Source organism: Epinephelus lanceolatus, chromosome 8, assembly GCF_041903045.1.
Source record: "Epinephelus lanceolatus isolate andai-2023 chromosome 8, ASM4190304v1, whole genome shotgun sequence".
Lineage (NCBI taxonomy): Eukaryota > Metazoa > Chordata > Actinopteri > Perciformes > Serranidae > Epinephelus > Epinephelus lanceolatus.
In genome coordinates, this window is record NC_135741.1 from 10,462,675 (window position 1) to 10,484,224 (window position 21,550).

The 21,550-nt window shown below is 40.8% G+C and overlaps 2 protein-coding genes across 3 annotated transcripts in view; both read left to right on the top strand.

Moving 5' to 3' along the window:
• The window catches only part of LOC117258074 (inactive dipeptidyl peptidase 10), a 36,265-nt gene extending 33,884 nt beyond the window's left edge, over nt 1–2,381 (top strand). For both annotated transcript variants that reach the window (XM_033628545.2, XM_078169822.1), the window contains one exon: nt 45–2,381. In XM_033628545.2, the coding sequence (XP_033484436.2) occupies nt 45–262 (218 nt within the window). In that variant the 3' untranslated portion in view covers nt 263–2,381. The remainder of the gene's footprint in view (nt 1–44) is intronic.
• Nucleotides 2,382–3,200: 819 nt separating this feature from the next.
• cs (citrate synthase) lies at nt 3,201–20,833 on the top strand. The gene is made up of 11 exons (XM_033629410.2): nt 3,201–3,366; nt 7,603–7,653; nt 7,939–8,046; nt 9,801–9,866; nt 11,424–11,555; nt 12,485–12,673; nt 13,032–13,231; nt 14,995–15,124; nt 16,173–16,274; nt 16,669–16,878; nt 18,769–20,833. The coding sequence occupies exons 1-11, from the start codon at nt 3,316–3,318 to the stop codon at nt 18,937–18,939; spliced, it is 1,410 nt and encodes a 469-aa protein (XP_033485301.1). The 5' UTR covers nt 3,201–3,315; the 3' UTR covers nt 18,940–20,833.
• Nucleotides 20,834–21,550: the final 717 nt, after the last annotated feature.

The following is a 21,550-nucleotide window of genomic DNA, read 5'->3' on the forward strand; positions in this document are numbered from 1 at the left end:
TTTTTTCAAATCTATTTTTAATTGGTGGTTGTGTTTGCCCAAAGCGAGAGTACACTTCCAGCACAGCGCTGAGCTCCTGAGCCGACTAGTGAAGGTTGAGGCCAACTACTCGCTGCAGCTGTACCCAGACGAGGGCCACGTCCTGAGAGAGCCGCGCAGCATCCAGCACTTCCAGCGGACAGTGGTGAACTACCTCCAGACCTGCTTGAAGCACAGCATCCTCATAGAGCCTGTAGAGGATGACGAGGAAGAAGACGACTGAGCTCAGAGCCCCTTCCATCCTTCTGGAGGGACTATCTTTGGACTGTATGCCATCTTATGCATTACTTTGGGTCGGATTACCAGGCACAAGAGCACAGGAGTGGGGACCAAACACATCAGATCACCTCCTGCAACTTCTGGAAAAATTGATGTACTGTATACCTTGTTGCACACGATTATTTCTGCTGTTATACTGTATATTTAAGGCCCTGTTTGTTTACAAAATCCACTTGAGATGACGTGGACTAGAAGGCTACTGATTCTGCCAAAGGTTTACAAAGATTTTAAAAACATGCATGTCGTAATGGCTGCATGATGTGGATTAGTTTACATTGCATTCTCTGTGTTTTGCAGATCTAAATCTGGCCCATCAGGGTTAAAAGTGCAAAATCTGCCAACAGCCGGGAACCCACTGGAAGACTTAAAAACTCCCTAGGGACTGTTCTTTATTTATCAGAGGGGGAGGGTGGCTGGGGTGTGGCTTTGGTTTGTTTTTGATCAAATTTTAAATAAGACACGTAGAAAAAAGTGATTTTTAAGATGGAAGCCTTTGGGCTCATTTATGCTCACTGTATGCTCAGCCTTCTGTCCGTACTCTGCTTTCATTTCGTCCATATTTGTGCACAATTGCTTAAAGCTTACGGATATGGATGAAACTGAGCTGTACTATTGAAGACCGTGGGGACAGTGTAGTGTCGTTCAAGCGAAATATGACCATAGGAGACCATGGATATCTTTAAAAAAAAAAAGACAGAACAAAATGAATTGGTAATACAGTGAAAAAAATTCTCCGTCCACATGTCGCAATGTATTTAATGGCCTCACAGACCACCGCCATCTACGCCTCAGCCTCTGTTAGAAGCTACATTATCACCATTGTCTCGTTTGTTATTGTGAGAAACTTGTGACTCCGCCCTCTTGTTTCATCTATTGGCTATATTTATGCCAACACAAGGATGCATGGACATATGAGGGCAGGGAAGTTTACAACATTTAAAATGAGTGTATCTATTTTCGTACATAAAGGGAGCATAAATGAGCCATTAGTCCCACATGATGTGTTCGTGGACCATCAGAATTTGAAATCCAGTCATAATTTCTGTTTTTTTTTTTGTTTGTTTGCTTTGATTCTCTTTTTATTTAGTCATTTCAGGGACCAGTCAGAAAGCAGAAAATAACATAAAAGTGTGGTTCAATATGTAATACGGAGGCCAACATGGACTGATAAAGTAAATATAAATATAGGTATGATCATTTGTGTTTATACAGTTTGTGGCTATGATAAAACTTAATCCCTCCCCAGCGCTTAAAACATTATTTGACACGCCTCCCCCATTTTGCAACCCCCTCCTCCCTCAGAAAAAAGAGCAGTCCCTTAACGATACGACTATGACACATTTAACAACTGCATAAAATGCTTGAAATTTTCCATACAGATTTCTGAATAAACCAGCACAGACCACAGGATCTCTTTCAGCTTTATGCAGATTCCAGTCATACAAAATTAAACAACTGATAAAAGACATCTGAATTCTAATCTCCAAGACTTTAAAACTGGCCCTACTGCTCGCTGTTCTGGGCAGACTCCCCACCGTCTTTAAGATGTCGTAAAATCAGAGTCATTTTGGGTCTTTTCCTCAGTGTGTTCCCGGCTCAAATAAAGTTAAATGGAGCATATGGATCATTCTAAATGTGCCAAATACATTTTGTGGACTTTGTGGACCACTGGTTTTATTAGCATTACTTGCATTATGTGATTAAGAATGAGTATGCAACTGTGACTATTTACAACACAAGCTACGAATCAAGGATCATCACAAGAACGTCTACATAGATCTGTCTATTTACTGTATTTGGAAGACCAGTATGTTTCTGTTTTGGTAAATCTCGGCATTTCTTGTGTATTGCAGAATTAAATTATTTCTTTGGACAAACTGTTGAGCCATTGCATTCCAGTCCGCATAGGTAGGTGGGTTTGACCATCAAACTGTCAGCCAAACCATACTGGTAAACTGCATGCAGTTGGTTTAGAAACGAATGCCCTTGACTCTAGACGACCGGCTACTCCTTTTTTCCAACAATTCTTGACAATAAAGTTTGAACTTCTTGTTTTACAGCAATAATCTACCTTGGTTCCTTCACCAATCATCAAGACTGTAATCTAACGGAGCCATTTGGAGGGCTAATTATTATCATGGGGGAAAAAATTATCATGCGCCAACGCTTGGTAAATACTGACTTTGATCTCTGCGAAAGTACTGCTGTGGCATTCAATATCATCTGCTATTACTGCTGTAAATAGCTATAAAGATCATGGCCAGTGATATTAGCCTCAGTCACTGCTGGCAGATTCAATAAATGGATCAATTGTCAGAATGTCAATAAGATAACATTATAGATATAAAAAAATATAAATACAGCTTAGGATAACTTGCAAAAAAAAATCAAATACATAATACTATTTTCTATCAGAGATGAATCTGTTATTAAATTCAGATAAACATATCTTCATTTTAATGTCCCTTATTGATCTTGATTGCACATTTTCAGGGTTAAAGCTCAGAGTCCATTATATTGGAGTCACATCCAAGTGTACATTAAACTGCACCTGTGCAGACAAAACACCGGTACTTATACCAGATAAATAAATATTAATGCAAAGGAGAATCCTTGTTACATTATCCAGAGCAAGGGTCACTGGAGCGAGGGTTTTATTAACTCTATCATAGCTGTTTTGCTGCAACTCAACAGTTAAGTGAAGCGACTTCTTAAAGCTTGTTCTTGAACAGACCCTGATCTCCAGCTGTCGTCACACACTGGGAGTGCTTTTATCCAATCAGCGTACACCCAGCAGCTCCCTAGCCAATCAGATCAGTATACGCTTTTGAGCTACCCAGCCCATCGTCCAATCAGCAATACCGCTACTTGCGGGCCTGAATCCCTCTTCAACCTTCTGCTTTCTGGAGGGGCACCTTCAACCAGCTCCGCGGTGCACTGGCAGCGGCTTCCCAAGTTGTAAAGACTAAGTGGAGATAACACATTCACACAGACACCATGTCCTTCCTGACTGTCAGCCGGTTAGCACCTAAACTACTCAATTCAAAGGTAAGAGGACCCGAAAAAGGCCATCGAGGCTACTGTGGAAGTCAAAGTTGTGGCTGCTGCCCGCGGAAGCTAACGTTCGGTTAGCCGGCTAACGACGTAACGGCAAGCTAGTTAACGTTAGCTGGCTTAGCTCTGTCAACCACATTGTAGAATGCTGTTAACCAAGAGCATAGCTAATACTTGTTAAATGGGTTTTAAGAGTAGCCTTGATTTATTACTGTTGTATGTTGGTATGCTGTTACGTTAATGTCTACGTTGTTCAGTTGGTGAACTTGTGACTTGTAAGCTAATGCTAGCAAAGGAACCGTTGCTCCCGGTGCTGGCCTGGTATTGTCGCCTGAACATGCTTCTTCAACCAATAGTGATTGGACGGCGTTAACTTGGTGAGACGGCTCGACTTGGCCTCTGTCGCCTGGGAGCTATTAATAAAATCTATATGTGACCGATCGCTTACAAACACTGTGATTTCCCTTAAAACTAGGCTTCAACTTAGTGTTTCTTCACCACCCCCATTGACCTTCAGGTTAAGATTTCAGCTGATAATCTAACATCACATCATTTGATGAGGTCTTCAAAATATGTTGCATGTTCTCCAACAGTTTAACACTGCAGAAACAGATGATTTTAGTGTGGATTCAGACATCTATCATCTGATTAAATTGTGTAATCTCAGTTGGTAGATTTCAACATTTTAGCATGTGATAGGAAATGTAATATTTAACTGAGTATCTCATGATCATACCACCTGCAGGCTGAGTATGCTTTCTTTGGCCAGCCTGCTGAAACACTCTGAGTCAATGATAAAACAACCTGCCTTGCATGCTGGCTGTCACCTTCCTTTGGCTGTAATCTGGTGTGTTATTCCACTGACCCCTCAGCCCAGACTACTGGCACTGAACGACCCTCATATCAACTTGTGTCATCCACTACTGAAACATTCACTCATAAGATGTTCCCTCTCTCTCTCAAGCAAGTAACATTAATCTGTGACTACATGCTTTCCTTCCTTGAACTCTGTACAAGCAGCGGAGGTATCGTGTCCCTGCTATCTGTCTTGTTGCACTCACCCTTTCTGCCCTATCAGCTGTTATCTGTTCAGGAGTTTTATTAGTCAGCTGTTTTTTTTTTTTTTTGTTTTTTTTTTGTAGTTACGTATCATTGTTTGACCATAAAATGTTTTTTCTTTGAACTCTTACTGAAAAATCATGTGATTCACAGATTGAGAACAAGGACGGTATACATGTGGTGGTCGAATAATAGTTTACTGCTTCAGATGATTCCAGTTTTTCATAAGAGAAAGTTAATGTATCTCAATTTTTATTGTTTATTTGTGGTCAAAACAAAAAATGCCAACACTTGCTTCTTAAATGTGCAGAAAAGAACAGAGTGGAAAATATTAACAAATGCTAACTTCAGTATTTTTTTTTTTTTTTAGAATAAATGCAGAGCCTCTTCCACATAGCAGTTTCAATGTCACTAGCAGACATAATACTGTGTCCTTCCTATAAACAAAGTTTCTTACTCCAGGCTGTGTGTGAAGTTTTGTTTACCTAAGATATTTTTCAGTCACTGATAAACACACTTATCACACGTGCTTCTGTTAGTCCCAGCCTCTGGTTTGACTCCTATACCCTTCTGGGCAGAGTAGTTGCTCTAACCTTTCCTCCAGGCAGGACGCTGGGAGTGACTGAGTGAAACTGCCGCTCTATATTTAAGACCCTGAGCTGTTACATAATCTCTGTCTCTCAGCTGTGTAGAGTGTGTGTGGGGTGACGTCAAGATCCTACCTTTTGTTTGTCGGTGAGCATTGTCAATCAAGCCTTGTCTGCTCACCAGTTGTGGTTACAAGGAGGGGGGATCCCATTGGGAGAAGAGCCAGCTGTCCCCCAGTCTCCTCCCTCTCCCATTGAAAATTTTGACAAGGTGACAGAGGAGTCCAGTTTCAGTAGTGAGCAGCAGAAGGCTCACTGAGCTTCCAATAAGATTACTAGCCTCCAAACTCTCATAGCCAGGGACAGTTTTTTATCTCTCGTACAGCCCAGTTTCAGAGACAGTCCAAGGCTTAAGAACCCAAGCTAAAGAGAAATGTTTGGTCACGGATCGATTGCTGAGCAAGATAGAAATCACCTGTATATTTCCAGACTTGTCTTAGTCATGCAAAAATGATCTTATGAAACTGATCTTTATTGACCTTGGTCTCATTTTTTTTGAGTCACCTTGCAGCTTGCAGCACATTAGTATTAGGTGTGCTAGTCCATTAAGAGTTCCTCAAGTTATGATGCAAAAACAATTTCTCTTTCCTTTCATATCCTGAAATGAAGGCATTTAGCAGGCGGCAACGTTTCCCAATATCGCACATTATCAACTAGGGGTGTAAATCACCAGCTTCATCACGATACGATATTATATCGATTTGTTTGGATGACAATACGATGTTTGCCGATATCACAAAGTCTGTCACGGTACGATTTCGATTCGATTCAGGACCCTGCAATCGATATGACGCAATATCATATGCCCATCAAACGCAATCATTTACATCAACTCACAAAAACAACTAGAATATGATTTGACCATTTTATTTCTGAGCTCTTCCAGGTATCAGGCATTTAAATGAAAAACAGTATTCTTCTGTAACAAAAAATAATAAAAATAGACCTGTTCACTAAAATGGTGACCCGGATGTGCTATGTGAATTTCAAAATGAAGGTGTATCTTTAAGATGATGATATGGATCGATGTTTTCATTTTGCATTGATGTAATTGGATCGTTAATCAATGAATCGATGTATCAATGTGGATCGATGTATCGTTACACCCTTATAATCAACTAGCGTGAAATTAGTGAGAAATTGTGACTAGTTAAACTGACTCACTCTAGGTATTAACCTGGGATGCCTGGAATGGCAGGCTGTGCCAAAATTTAAATCTAGAATAGTTAAATCAACAGGACTTATAAGTGTATTTATAAAAAGCAAAAATAATCTGTGGTTGCTTTGAGTAAGGAACAGTTATAGTACATTTTATTTGATATGCACATCACAGTAGCATTAGAATTGCTTATTTATGGACAAGAACCCTATGCACCGTGTTAAGTGTTTGTAGGGAAATGCTAATTTGCAACACCTGTCTGCCGGAGGCTTTTTAAAAGTTAAAACAGAAAAAATGTATACACAAGCACATACACAAAAATACATCCACAAATCCATTCATAAAAGTACATCCATACAGAATTGCAGAGGGAAATTCAGAAAAACAGACTGTCTTATTAGTTCCTCTTTGTGATTGTTTCACACCAGCGGCGAAATTCCAGAAAGCTGGGAACTACATGAGCACATGGATCAATTGTACATATTGACCCTGTGGACTGAATGTTGCATGCGTTGTTGGTTTTTTTAACGGCACAACCAGTCTACACTGTACTCTTTGATAGGAGTGGAGCAATAGTTGTATGACTAATAACATCCTAACATCACCAGCATTTAAATACACTTTACTTTGGCAGGGTTACCCATCATGCGTCATGTGAGGGTTGTCAAGGAGTGACCCTTCCCACACCAGTAGGTATTTGTTGAAACTGATTGTAGTGATCCACCCAGACACCTCATCTCAGTTTATTTTAATGAATCAGAGGAGGAAAGTAGCCACCAGCCAATTCGGTACAAAAGGGTTAGAAATGAGACTGAGAGACATGTTAAACACTTGATGAGTTTCCAGAGAGGGTGCCCAGAGGATCTGAGGCTGTGCGGTGGGTAGAATTGAAGTGCTTGTCAATATGTGAAAGGAAGGATTAATAATTTAGACTCTTTATTAATTGCTAGGTGTTAACTCCAAGCATGTACAGCAGGGTAAGTGGTCACAGATCAATGTAGCCTCTTTAAAAGAACCTGTAATTATAATATGAAAAAACGCTTTGGTCTGTAGATGTGTCTGAGTGCTGTATTACTACTTAAGGATGACTGATTTTAAGTCTGTGTTGGTGTACTCAGTTATTTGATGTTAACTGTAGGACCAACAACAACAAGCTATCTCTTTTTTGTCTTATTACCACCTGCAAGCGAATAGAAAGTCAGTTCATGTCCAGAATATTTTGATCTGCTGCAAGGTTGACTCAGTTAATATGTCAGGAGCTTCAGTGGCCTGGAAATGCTGTTGCAGCCTTTTAAATGTTTTATTAGGGTTTGTGGTTGTGCTACTATTACTCAAAATCCTATTATTTCTCTGTCGGTTTCACAGAATGCCACCTACTTCCTTGTGGCTGCCAGAAATGCCAGCGCATCAACAACAGTAAGTACACTCTGTTCACTGCAAGGTCGTCTGCTTGCTTCAAATTTGAGTCTGGTTATTAATCTGTAGAGTAAGTGGCATTTGGGAAATGCACTGGCTTTCACGGTATATTCTCTTGAGTATAAATAGAACACGCTGACCTTTTTGTGGAGAAACAGTTCAATATTTTTCTCCTAAAATGTTTACATAAAGTCTGTTTAATTAACCCCAGTTCACATTAGAGGAGTGTGTTTTATTTTAAGACTCGATCAAAGTTCTGACTGATTAAATGTTGTGTTTCTACAGAATCTGAAGGATGTTCTGGCAGACCTCATCCCTAAAGAACAGACCAGGATCAAGAACTTTAAGCAACAGTATGGCAAAACCAACATAGGACAGATTACTGTTGACATGGTGAGTGAGTGTCGGGATGTATAAACTGGATGGTTATATATGTCACAGGATCAGAGTAAAATGAGAACAACAAAGCTAGAATCATCAGTTCCACTGTATTAATTAGGAAGGAGCATGCAGGCCTTCGACCATGATGTGGATTAGATGTGGCATATTGGCTTGACCTAATCCGTCTAGGCCTCTCCAACCTTATTTACTGTGTCAGGTATCACTGTTGGGTTGTCTCCCTCAGAGGTCACAATATGAAGCTGCAATGCTTCGTGCCTCCTGCTTTGACATTTTGGCTGAGTCACTCAAACCTTTCGTGGACACTGCCAAGTTGCACTGCTCCCATGCTCACACACGCACCAGTGCAACAACTGCGTCATCCTCTTCTGTTATCGCTCACTACACCTCTGGCTAGTTGCCATTGTAGTTTTAGAAGAGACTCTGTTGGGTCCTAAAGTGGGTCTGTTGCTACTGTGTCCATGTTATGTTATTCAAGTGTATTTAAGTGGTTTTACACACTTAACGTGAAATAGGATTTACCGTAAAACTTCAGTCACAAGTTGAACCCCATTAAACACAGAGCCCCCTCTACTAGCTGGGTGTTACTACACATTTTGACAGATTAACACAGGCCTCAATTAGACTGCAGGTCTGGTTGTTTCTGTTTTTTTTTTGGATGCATAAAAACCTCTTCAAGCCCACCGGGTTGTCAGCTACCTACTTGAATAAGCTGCTTAGATCGCACATACAAATATAAATATTTAAACTTTTGTCAGTGTGGACATGCTGCACATTGTTAGCTGGGTTAGATTCTCCATTACTGTATCGTTCAGTTTATTTTACGGAAAACATGACCGCTAAAGTTTATCCATTCAGATTGCATCACGCCACTCCAGTGTGTGATTTAAGACAGCATTGCGGAATCAAAAGAGCCGTGACAGGTGTGGCATGTAACACACTATCGGCGTCTAGTGTGTCACATAACGTACGCATCGACAGTGCTTTATAAAGCATTGACATGGTAATAAAAATCATTTACTTTCCCCGTTATATGGCGGATGATCACACCCTCTGATCTGAGGGAAAGGAGTGCTGGACCTCATCGCATTCCCAGTTTGAGGACTTTTTTGGCTGCTGTTCTTCTTTGAGTTAGCTGCTAGTGGCTAAAAGTTACTTTATAAATCTCCCGCAGCAAAATACGTCATCAAAACATCACACCTGTGCCAACAGTCCTGCCAGCTCTCCCTTTTACATACACATTGTCACGGCACTGTTACTACCTCCTATTCCAGCTTAAAGACAAGACAACTCTGTTCCCCATTTCAGGATTGTACCTTTTATACAGAATGACAAGGTGGCATAATAGCATGAAATTCCCAATTTGAAGTTATCTGTCACTTTAGATAAAGAATTTGATTGTATTTTCCAGCTTTGTCAAGCAAGAATTTTATGTGAAAGGAGTTAAGGGCCTGCACCACATAAATGTCTCTCCTAAATATAGGCCTGATGAGTTAATTGGTTGAAGCAAATAAAAGCCTGGCCTACTAATTGAAGTTTTATAGTATTTCTACCGTTTTTGTTTAAGACTTGGTCACAACGATAACCCAGTCTGGCAATTGTTGAGCTTCAGTCTGGAGGATCTTTGCCTTTAAAGGTCTGATGTTACATAACTGTTGTTACTGTAAAGACACAACTGTGCACATGTAGTGTTAACAAGACAGTTTTCAGTATGTCATGTCTCTGTATGTTTGTGTTTTCATCCACAGGTCTATGGAGGTATGAGGGGGATGAAGGGTCTGGTGTATGAGACCTCTGTGTTGGATCCTGATGAGGTCAGTATGCCTCGGAGGCCTTACAGTGGATTAATAATTTGAACACCCTCGGCCTTTTGGAGGTTAAGATGCCTCGCAGGCACTTATCTTGATTGCTTATTGAAGCCGCAGGCCTCCAGTGGCAGAGCAGCATTGTTGTCATATATCTTGTTAACAGGCCACTACATGGAATGAGATATTCAGAGCTTTGTATAAGTGCCGACTGTCAGCCAAACAGCCATTTTATTATGTTAAATTTTGATTGTAATAAAATAGTCTTGGTTAACAAGTTGTGATTTTACGACCACTAACCTCTGCTTCAAAACGTGAGCATGATGATAGAGAAACGTGCCAATCTGTCTGTAACAGTCCTGCCCCCACATGCTCTATATGAATGTGTGTGTGCACATGCTCAGCTGAGAGGTTGTCATGTCTAGTGGAGAGCGGAAAGTTAACTTCGGTGTTTGACAAATGTTAGCAATATAATTTGAGACAAAATACAGTAAGGGGTCATACACATGCCACCTTTTTTTGCCCTAAGATTGTTTTCAAAATAAATGTGCAATAGGCATACTTGAAAGTGAGAGCGCCACCACTGCGCCCTGAGGTAAACAGAATTCAGCTTTTGGAAGGCAGCAGCGCGCACCACATGTCATGTGACGAGGATCATTCAGTCACAGCCGGCGGATATCTTTCCCTTCTTCTGTAAATATCAGTCTGTGGTAAATATGGAGAAGAAGTTGATCATTTCAGTGCAGGGCTGCTAGAGCTTTACATCTCTCCCCTTAGGCAAAACGTCATGCCTTAAACACACTTACAACACCTGGAAGAATATCAGCTCTCCACTCATAATTTCTATTAAGTAGGCTATGATATGTTGCGGCTGTGGTTGCTTAGCAAACACAGGCGCATACTGTCTTCATGCTCTTGAAAGTTGGCGCAAGAGTAGCACCCGGCGCCTGACCTTGTGTTATCCAGGTAGTAAAAGAAGTGGCATGTGTACAGGCCCTTAGAAATGCATTGATTACATAGACGGGCAGCTTCAGAAAACACTGGTGGCAGCAACTTTAAGTTTGCACAGAAAACCTTATAGTGCACTCAAAGCACTGCATTCTCCAAATACTCCACACAGATGTTTTTCTCTAAGACTCATTGCAAACACACACAAACAGGCAATGTTGTCAAAGTAGCAGGAAAGGTGTCAAATAAGGTCCATTGATTATTAATTACAAAGGTTCTGATCAGTCAGAAATAGAAGTGGTTTTAAATATTAATAGCTATTTACAGACTGTGTGGGCTAAAACGCACCAGAGGGCAAACTTATTAAAATGTGTAATATTTTAGATCAGCGTATATGATGGAGTAGTGGCATTACAACGTGCCTGAGGCCAACTAATTTGGGCTTTTGCAGCCAAAATTCTAATATCAAATCCATGTGGAAAGGTCTGGATATGGATTCATCCAAATCAATTGGTAGAGCCAGAGCTCATGTTGGAAACTTGCCAGCACTCAGTTGATGGTGCATTTCAGGATAATTTGAATATGTATTTTCCGCTCTCTCTCTCCATTGATACACAGGGCATCCGTTTCCGGGGCTACAGCATTCCAGAGTGTCAGAAGTTGCTGCCCAAAGCTCCAGGAGGCGAGGAGCCGCTGCCTGAGGGCCTCTTCTGGCTGCTGGTCACAGGACAGGTGCCCACTGAGGAGCAGGTGAGTGGGAGAGGAGTGCTGGAGCTTCAAAGATAATTGTGCAGTGCGGCTGTAATGAGGGAGCGCTGTGCAGCTGTTCATCTCCTCCATCCATCTCTCAGCGCTGGTATCTCAGAAACTGCTTGTCACATTTTGACTGAAGCTCCCCCACACTGTTTCATCATTTTCCAAATTAGTATTCCTACAGAATAATAAATGTAGATGAAGGTGGCATATTTGTGTCTGATCAGTTCAGAGGGGAACTCGATAATGTGTGAGTGATAACATGATCACTGTTTTTTATTATAAACATGGAAAAGTGGATCATGACATGTCTGGCAACAGAATTGGGTTTATGACTTTATTAATAATGTACGCCACCAGAAAAGCATCTTGCATAAACTAGTGATTGTTTTATAACTGGGTTACCAGTCACTGTCCGTACCTTGAATAGGCATTATATTGCTGCCGGTTGTCTCTTCGAAGACTGATACGAGGACAACATGACTGATAAGCCCTGTCCTTTTAGCTGACTACAAGTTTTCATTGGAGAATAGCTTTGACCTCTCAACCCTTTGTACTCTGATATTCTGATTTTTATTACACCTGCTACTGACTGAAAGAAGTCAGCAAAGGATGTTAAGTTAGATGCATTTTTTTCTCTCCCCAACAAACTATTTTCATTCTACTTGTAAAACGAAAAGCTTAAACCCTTTGTGTGAAAAAACACCTGTGTAACAGATGACGTAAAACCAAGGATTGCATTGGGGCATATATATCTCAAAATAGTCGATCCCAATCAGTTAAAAAATGCCGCAATTGCCTCGATACCGATCTTTGAGATTGGATCGGGACATTCCTAATTTTCAGCTGGTAACTCTGATGCAGACAGAGCAGAGACGTTAATATTTCAGGTCACCCACTGACATTGTGTGCCCCTGTTCCTCCAGGTGAACTGGGTGTCCAAAGAGTGGGCGAAGAGAGCAGCGCTTCCCTCTCATGTTGTCACCATGTTGGATAATTTCCCCACAAACCTTCACCCCATGTCTCAGTTCAGCGCTGCCATCACAGCCCTGAACAGTGAGAGCAGCTTCGCACGGGCTTACTCCGAGGGTGTCCACAAGACCAAGTACTGGGAGGTGAGTTCACGTTTACACACACAGGAAACCCATCTCAAACCAGTTTGGTGGCCTGACACTAGGATGGACATGTCTGTCCAAAGAGAGATGTGTTTACTACACACAGCATGGAACAATCTGCAGAATGGTCTTGAGCTTTAAGACATAGTGACCTTGAATGTGTTAAAACCATGGTGAAATCTGTTGGGTCCAGGCTGCCTGTGTGCAACTGTTTTATTTAATCATTTTATGTCAGTTCTCCCTTGTGAAAGAAATTGGGACAAACTAGTTAAATAAAGGCTGAATTTAAAAAAAAAAAAAACAACTTTAGACGCATTGCAGTTAAATGTGGTACATCCTTCTTTGTTGTGTCTCTTAGTTTGTCTATGAAGACTCCATGGACTTGATTGCCAAGCTGCCCTGCATTGCTGCCAAGATCTACCGCAACCTGTATCGCGAAGGCAGCAGCATCGGAGCCATCGACTCAAACCTGGACTGGTCCCACAATTTCACCAACATGCTGGGCTACAGCGATGCCCAGTTCACTGAGCTCATGAGGCTCTACCTCACCATCCACAGGTGCAACTTGAAACATACACATCAGATAATACACTAGTTTTGATTTCTAAAATGGTTTCCCTCGCCATTTTCTGAGGATTTATCTTCCATTTCTGTTTCTAGTCACACTTTGATCAAACTCATGCAATTTTAATGCAAATTAGATGTCGAGCTTGAAGGAAAACTCAAAATGTTTGAAGAACAAGACACTTGTTCAAACTGTGGATCTTTTTCTTCGCCCAAGGGCTAACATAATATTGATTTTTATCAAGGCAAAATACATTGAAGGGAGAACACTTCCTAACATAGTTGGATTGATAACAGCATATAGTTCACAAGGAAGAAGAACAAAAGTGTTAAACAACATTGTTCTATTGATTGTAATTGTAACTGAAACAACTGTCTAATTTTAGGCCAATTAACATTTGATAGTAAAAATAACGAGCTTAGTGTAACTCACTCTTGTTAAAAAAGTCTGTCATCTCTAGAGCCCTAAAGATTAACTCAGACCTAACCTGTAATAATCCTCTGGATTAAGACGATTTAACATTTATTGTCAGATTGTTCACTGTATATTATTAACTCAAGGTAGCATACATGAGTGTACATTGGTCGTGAATGTTTAGCCATGCCATGTAAGGACATGTCGGTCAAAGTTCAGCAGCATCCGCTCTAATGCCATCATTTGTGTGATACAACTTCTGCTTTCCTAAACTGACAACTGTCCTGCTGCTTACATGACTTCAAAGAGGTGCAACTACTAAATAGTGGACGATAGTATTTTAAAAACAACCCTTATTTTGTTCAGGCATCAAACCTGCACGCCAAGCAGAAGGCGTTAAGTCAGTGTGAGACATGATCAAAGTAAAGGCAGTGTTCCAAGTCCTCGCTGTTGAATGTATGCATCTCACATTTAAACCGCACATAGAAGAATGCACAAATGTAATGTCAAGACGCTAAGTGCAAAAATGGCCACTCATTTCAATCAGGGTTGAAATAAGAACTGCAATGATTAATGGATTAGTTTTCAGCTGTTGGATTAATCACCATCTAGAATGTTACACTCAGTTTCTGTCATTTTTTCAAGAAAAACAAGTGACTGCAGCTTCTTACGTGTGAATATTTTCTACTTTCTTTACTCCTCTGTGACAGTAAAATAAATGTCTTTGGGTTGTGGACAAAACAGTACATTTGAGGACGTCATCTTGGGCTTTAGACACTGATCTGTATCTTTTACCATTTTCTGACATTTTATTGTGACGAGGACATCACATTTTGGGTTTACTTGACCTTATACCTTATTCTACTTAACTCAGACCTGTTGCCCTCATTCATGGACACTTTTTGTGCCATCTAGTGGCAGTAAGAGCACAATACACTAATCCATGTAAAATCAAGATGGCAGCCATCTCTGCCAAGTCAGTCTGCAGCCGATCCCTATACAGAAGTGAACACGGTCCAAAACCTGATCAAATTTTATGGTTGAAACTTGTTTATTTATGATTATTTTAGCAACAGTAACAAGCTAAGACATTGTTAATTAGGAAGTACTCGTTTGAAGACGGTAGGACTTTATTATCGTCTCGTTTGAGGACATGGAACTTAATTATTGTTGATGGTGTTTAGTTTTTTTATACTTATCAGGTCCCGCTGATTTCCAATAGCTAGGAGAAATGAAAAACATCAAACAAAAGTTCAAGTTTCAGGAGGTTATACATGTTGCTTTTGTTTTGAAAATTGTCGAGGAATCATACTTGATTATGTCTTTTCCTGTCATGTTACAGTGACCATGAAGGAGGCAATGTCAGTGCCCACACCAGCCACTTGGTGGGAAGCGCCCTGTCTGACCCTTACCTGTCCTTCAGCGCTGCCATGAATGGACTGGCTGGTCCTCTGCACGGTCTGGCCAATCAGGTTTGTACCAAGAAAAAACACTATTTTGAATTTCACTCCATTTTTATAATAGAAAATGCAATTTTGCTGCCTTTTAAAGGTCGTCATCCCTCAAGTCGTCTCACACAGAGGACATTTTGACATGTCGCAGAAGGAAAATCATGATGATAAATTAATAACTGAATTCCTTTTTACTTCTTCAGTGTCAGGGTCCTGATTTTGAACATGCTGACTCACTGTCACACTGACACAGCTTACTGGGACAGATCTTTAATGTTATTAGTAACTCCTGTGCTTTTCTTACCATGACAAGTCAAAATGTCTGCTGGGTAAAAAAGCCGATTGGAACAATTTCATGTCGGCTCTTTGCACACACGACACGACAGATCAGGATTGAGTTGTTTTTTTTTCCTCCTTACTGCGGTGGCACATGTCAGCGTGGCAGGTGAACAGCACTGCAGACAAAAATGATGACACAAAGATAGTTTTCAGTTCTCATATAGACTGCATCAGTTTTGAATTGTAAAGCTTATTTTGGAGTTGAATGTGTGTTAATCCCCTCAGCTTGTGTGCCAGTTCTGGTGGGGATCTCATCCCTGCCTCATTAAGCCCATAAGTTGTCAAGTTCCTTGCACCACCTTCAATAACGTTTGCCATCAATTTTATTATTAGCTGATTAGATGTAATTGTATGATTCAGCTGCGCATTTTACACAGTCTGACAGCACCCAAGCTGCGCCTGTTAATAAGGGTTCATGATGATAGTTTTGGCTCTCATTTAATTCTAGTTTGCTCACATACTGATGATTTTGACATATTGCCAGTGTTTTATTGTAAAATGACTTGATGCCTCATACAGAATTGAGTTCATGTGTGAAATAGTTTTAAAGTTTTGCCACACTCCCCTGCTCTGTATTTTTATTGAAAAACAGCTCAGATAGCATCATTGAAAAGTGTCATAACCACGTACGTTGTGTAAATGTTAATACGTGATGACTGCGCAGTGCGCACACTGTTTTAAAATTCACAGTTATAACTCATGAATGTGCATTTTTTTGTATGTCTCACAGGAGGTGCTGGTGTGGCTGACTGCCCTGCAGAAGGAGCTTGGCGGAGAGGTGTCTGATGAGAGGATGAGGGATTACATCTGGAACACACTCAAGTCTGGAAGGGTAAGGAAACACGCATTGTTTTAATGTGTTGCATCTTTATTTTGAAGCACTTTGAACCACATCTCTTATATGAAAACTGCTCTGCAAATAAAGTTCATGATTAATAATTCCAGTCCTATGATCAGATTTTTGCACTTACATTTAGTAATTTCAGAATGAACCTTGTAGGGATGTCACAGGTCTTATCTGCCATTGTGTTTTAAGGATAGTCTTAATCTACTCTACCCTACTGCTTAGTCACAAGAGCTTTTAACAGCCTTTAAACAGCATTTAAAGCTCAGGACAATTTTTATAGACTTCTATCTGGTCGTACAACTTGACAGAGCTGTGTCTTTGCTTTCTTATTAACGTTTTGTAACTGTTGTGAAAAACGTTTTGTCGTCTCTCTTCGTAGGTTGTGCCAGGATATGGCCATGCTGTCCTGAGGAAGACTGACCCACGTTACACCTGCCAGCGTGAATTTGCCCTGAAGCACCTGCCCAACGACCCCATGTTCAAGATGGTTGCCCAGCTTTACAAGATTGTGCCCAACGTGCTCCTGGAGCAGGGCAAGGCCAAGAACCCCTGGCCCAATGTGGACGCCCACAGCGGAGTGCTGCTGCAGGTAAGACACGTGTGGTGGGATTTGATTAGAGATGCACCAGTCGATTGGCCGGTGACCAGAATGGGCTGATTCTCAGCTTTACCAGCAGTGACGGATGACCGGCTGGTGAATTTTAGCCGATGCTGTGCAGATAACTGCATGTGCTGCATTGTGGTTCACATCACATGCACAGCGGCACAGACAGGAACCGACTATTGTCACAGCTGCCACAGTCTATTCTCATTCCCAGGTCGTCAAATACCATTGCTTTGTCACGACCCCTCATTAGTGACTTCTCTTTATTTCTAAAAAGCCAGAAGCGACAAATTAAATGCCCTATTCAGACCATCAGGGAAGAGATTGTAATTCATTCCCTGCATGCTTCGCAGCCCTTCTGCCAACATTGCAGAGGCTCTCCTCTCCTCTCGTGCTGTGCATATAGTGTGCGGCAGGCAGGAGGACAGGAGACACCACTTGCTACAGGAGTGGGAGTTGATATATACTGTACATACATACACCCTTACATTTTTGTAAATAGATTCTGATTCATAAATAGTTTTGTATAAATACATACATAGCTTTTGAAAAATGTCTGACTCTCTGTAATAGTCCCACATACATAGTGTAGAATAATACTTTCTCTGATTCTTCTCTGATATTTGAATAATTTGTTTAAGCATATACAGATCTGTTGCACCTGTACTCTTTTGGGAAAGTTAAACATGTTAGATAAAGTGGGATATATAACAACTTACTTTCAGTTGGATTTTATTTGTACAAAAAGGCTCTGTCCAATAACCTGGAGTGCTTTTGGAAAAAATGTGACGTTATTTAAAGAGTAGCTAAACCCTGCAAGCACTTTTTTTTCCAGCTGAAAACCAGTATATATGGATATTTAGAAGTGCTGTTGATTGATTCAGGTCCATACTTTGACATTTTAGTGCAAAGTATTTGAATTCTACATACGGTGTTATAATATGCATAGCCACTGCCCTCTCCTGGTCGAAAACAGACTGTTGCAATTGAATTTGCCTGTTGGCTGATCTGGTGGCAGCTTTAGTAACCAATCAGTCCCTCTTCCTTCCTCTATCGTGTAGCAAGAAAGCGTGAGTGGGTGTCTCCTTGCCCCCACCTCCCTCTAGCCCTGCCCATGCTGACACTTTATTCATGCTCTAGAGCTGTTTTTTTTTTTTTGAATTTTCAGGGTAGACACACTTCAGCCAAAACTCTAGGGCGCAGTTACTCTTTAGTAGTCAGTGTTTTAGTATTAACATACAATTGCATTTCTTTTCTTCTTTTTTTTTTTGATTCTTTATTTTATATTATTTTTTACGAAAAGAAAAAAGTTGACAAAACCAGTAACAGACAGGGACATCATAGGTAAAGGTGACAAACTTGACATCTTTAAAACAGAATGATAAGAAGCAAAGTTAGAATTTAGTATCACGGATAATGGGTCCTTTTTGTCCGTGATCATCCTTTAAGATCACAAAGGTCCTTATGATCCTTGACTTTGATTACAGGAAATCCAGGGTATTTTTAAGGAGGGAGCAATCTTTCACTCATTCATGAGCTATAGTACATCTTGTATGTCTTCATACCGAGGGGGGTAAAACAAAATTCACCAGAAAGTAAAGAAAGAAAACATAAATAAAATGTCACTTCAGTGTCAAATAAGATTTTAATTTTTCCAATAACAGTTCATTTCATTAAAGAAAAGTTACAAAAATGTGTGTGTATGCTGTCAGTTATAGTTCTTAGAAAGAAAATCAGAATCAGACTTTTAAAAAAGCAGAAAGCGGCCAAGAAAATTACAGTTGGTACATCTGTACTTTTAATGATACATTTATCATCCTATGGCGGCAGGTAGAGATCTTGACATGTCTGACTCTGTTTCCTCTGTCTGTGCAGTACTATGGAATGACTGAGATGAATTACTACACTGTGCTGTTCGGCGTGTCCCGAGCCCTTGGCGTGCTGGCTCAGCTGGTGTGGAGTAGAGCCCTGGGCTTCCCCTTGGAGCGCCCCAAGTCCATGAGCACAGATGGACTGATGACACTGGTGGGAGCCAAGTCAGGCTGAAGAACCACCTGAGAAGATCCGGGGGTTAGTGTGAAGGGTGGGAGGAGGTGGAAACATCAAAACAAAGCAGACGTGTGTTGACCCCCTGTCATTTTCCAACCCCAGGGATTCAATGGGATTCAAAGAGACAGTACGCTTTTAATGTCATTTCACAAAAGAAGGGCCTTTTTAAATCGTCACATCATTAGTGTTTGAGTGCATCTGAGTTTTCCCATCAGGTCTCTGCATTCGGAACATGAGAGGTGAAAACATCAGAGGCACATACATGTAATCCATAGTAGGCTCAAACTATGTACCGTAATAAGTCTGCTAGCATCGCTAAGACTTTCCCCTGCGCAGTGCCTGCGTGTTTGTCATTGGGCACTGGGTCTGAACTATGAATAGGCAGTGGCATTCAAAGGGAATTGTGGGAGTGAATAACGCTTCCATTGTGTTCATTTAAAGATCTAAAGTTAAATAACTGACTCACATTTTGCTTCTTTTGGCTAATGCGGTGATTTGTTTTAGAATATATCCCCAAGCAAAAGACCTTTTTCCCTCCAATTAAGACTAGTTTCTTCTATGCAATGTTCACAGACGACATCCCACCCAGTCTATCCATGCGTTTCACTCCCATTCATGAACACTCCAGTTTAGAATAAAGGTCCTAACAAGCTGTTCGAGATGAACATCCAAAGTCATGAAAATCAGTTAAAAGATACTGCCCCTTTAAATCTTTGGTCCCTCCTTTTTCTCCAACTTGTAGTTTTTTTTCTTTTTAATGATGACCTGCGTTACCTCTATGATCAAAATAACTCTTGTCTAGATATTATTATTCTTCGTACACATCCTGTTTTTAAAGGGTCTCCGCTCAAATGGTCTTCTGAATGGTAGAGAATCAAGAATAATGTACAGTTACAGTAATAAAGATTTGAGTAAAGGGTGTTGTAATTGGCAGCCTGTGGTAAATCCTTAAGAGCAAGCTTGAATAAAAAGTGGGATGAGGGGGCTTTGTAATGTGAAAGTCCTGTCTTATTTGAGTGTGTGTTTGTTACTTAAATCCCCACAGGAGAGCGCTTTAAACATCAACTACTCCAAAATGAGCACTTGCTTGATTGGATTCCCTAATTAGTAGCGGTAGAAACCCCACAGGTTGATTGTCCCCCTTTTACAGAGTTTTTGTTGGTGTTGAAAATGTATAAAAACTATAATCTTTGGGTTCTCATTTTGTGGTTTTATTTATACTTTGTGTACATAGGTATATATATGTATAGCTTGAATGTATGAGCTCTGTGCGATCACTTGCTTGTAATAACCACAATGATTACCATAGTTTACCAACAGTGTAGTGGTGTCCAGTCTCACTGTCACATTCAGTCTCACTGGTCACTGTAAGATTCTGATAACGAACAAAGACTGCAGCTATGTTGTATATACACGATTTCCTGCCTGGCTCTGTGGGCTTAGCCGGTGCTGTTTTTCAGGTGTTTCACTTGAATGTTTCAAGCTTGCTCTTAAGTTCTGGGTTTGTCAACACTCCATTTTTGTGTACGCATCTTTTTCGTCTTTTTTTTTTTTTTTTTTTTCTCAAAGTAGTCTTGCCGTGTTAGTAGTCCACGCAGATGTTCGATTCTCCCCCGCTCTGTTTCCATCTTCCTTCTGGCTTCATCAGGCGTGTTTTATGTTTTATTGTAGTGTTTTTCATTGTGGCAGGCTGGTGAGGAGACGTGGTTATTTTGATCGTAGAGGAGCATCGAGGTTGTACATGGTAACTGGGAGAATTCATTGCAGATGGATTCATCAGAGAAACACTTGGGGGACGGGGCTGGATGGGTCAAAGGGGCAAGAAAAGCTTGAAGAGCAAATATGGGAAAACCTAACAAAAAAAAAGAAAATAAAGGTTTTTATTAACTTGTTTGGTCTCATTTTCTCAATGGTGTGGAAAACAGGGTTCCCCCAAATAAGAGAATGTGGGAAAATATTTGTGTTTCCAGATTATTGCCCCTATTTTTTATTTTTTTTTAATTTATACAAGTGACCAACATGAAAACCAACACAATAAAATATGTGATACGGCACAAGATAAGTGGGGGAACTAGCAGAACAAAACACACACACACACAAAAAAAAAAATCTATCCTCAGATTTTCTTATTTCAGTCCATACAGACGTGTGTGTGTGGTTGGGGCACACACACACGCCTGTATTTTTATCTGAAGTATAAAGTTCAGAATTTCTAAAAATGAATTGATGATACCAGCAGAGTGTTTGTCATGGCATTTGGAGCAGCCAGCGCAGCCAAAATGTTTTCTTGCCGAGTGACCGTGTGGGCCAGAGCAAGCTTGACGCCATCAAAAGCAAGGCAAGAAGTATGGCGTGCAGCTGAATGCACACTCCTACACAGAGCTGCTTCTACACCTGTATGTCACCGCCTGCAAAACAGCTCTGCTCAAAGTGCCTTATCACTATACCAAACAGTGCCAGACCTAGCACATTTGGAGCACTAGGTATGTTTCCCCTGGCAACCCACCTCCATCATCCATCCATCCATCCATCCTTTTTCAACCACTTATTGGAAGCCGGGCTGGGGGGCAGCAGGCCGAGCAAAGCACCCCAGACGTCCCTCTCCCCA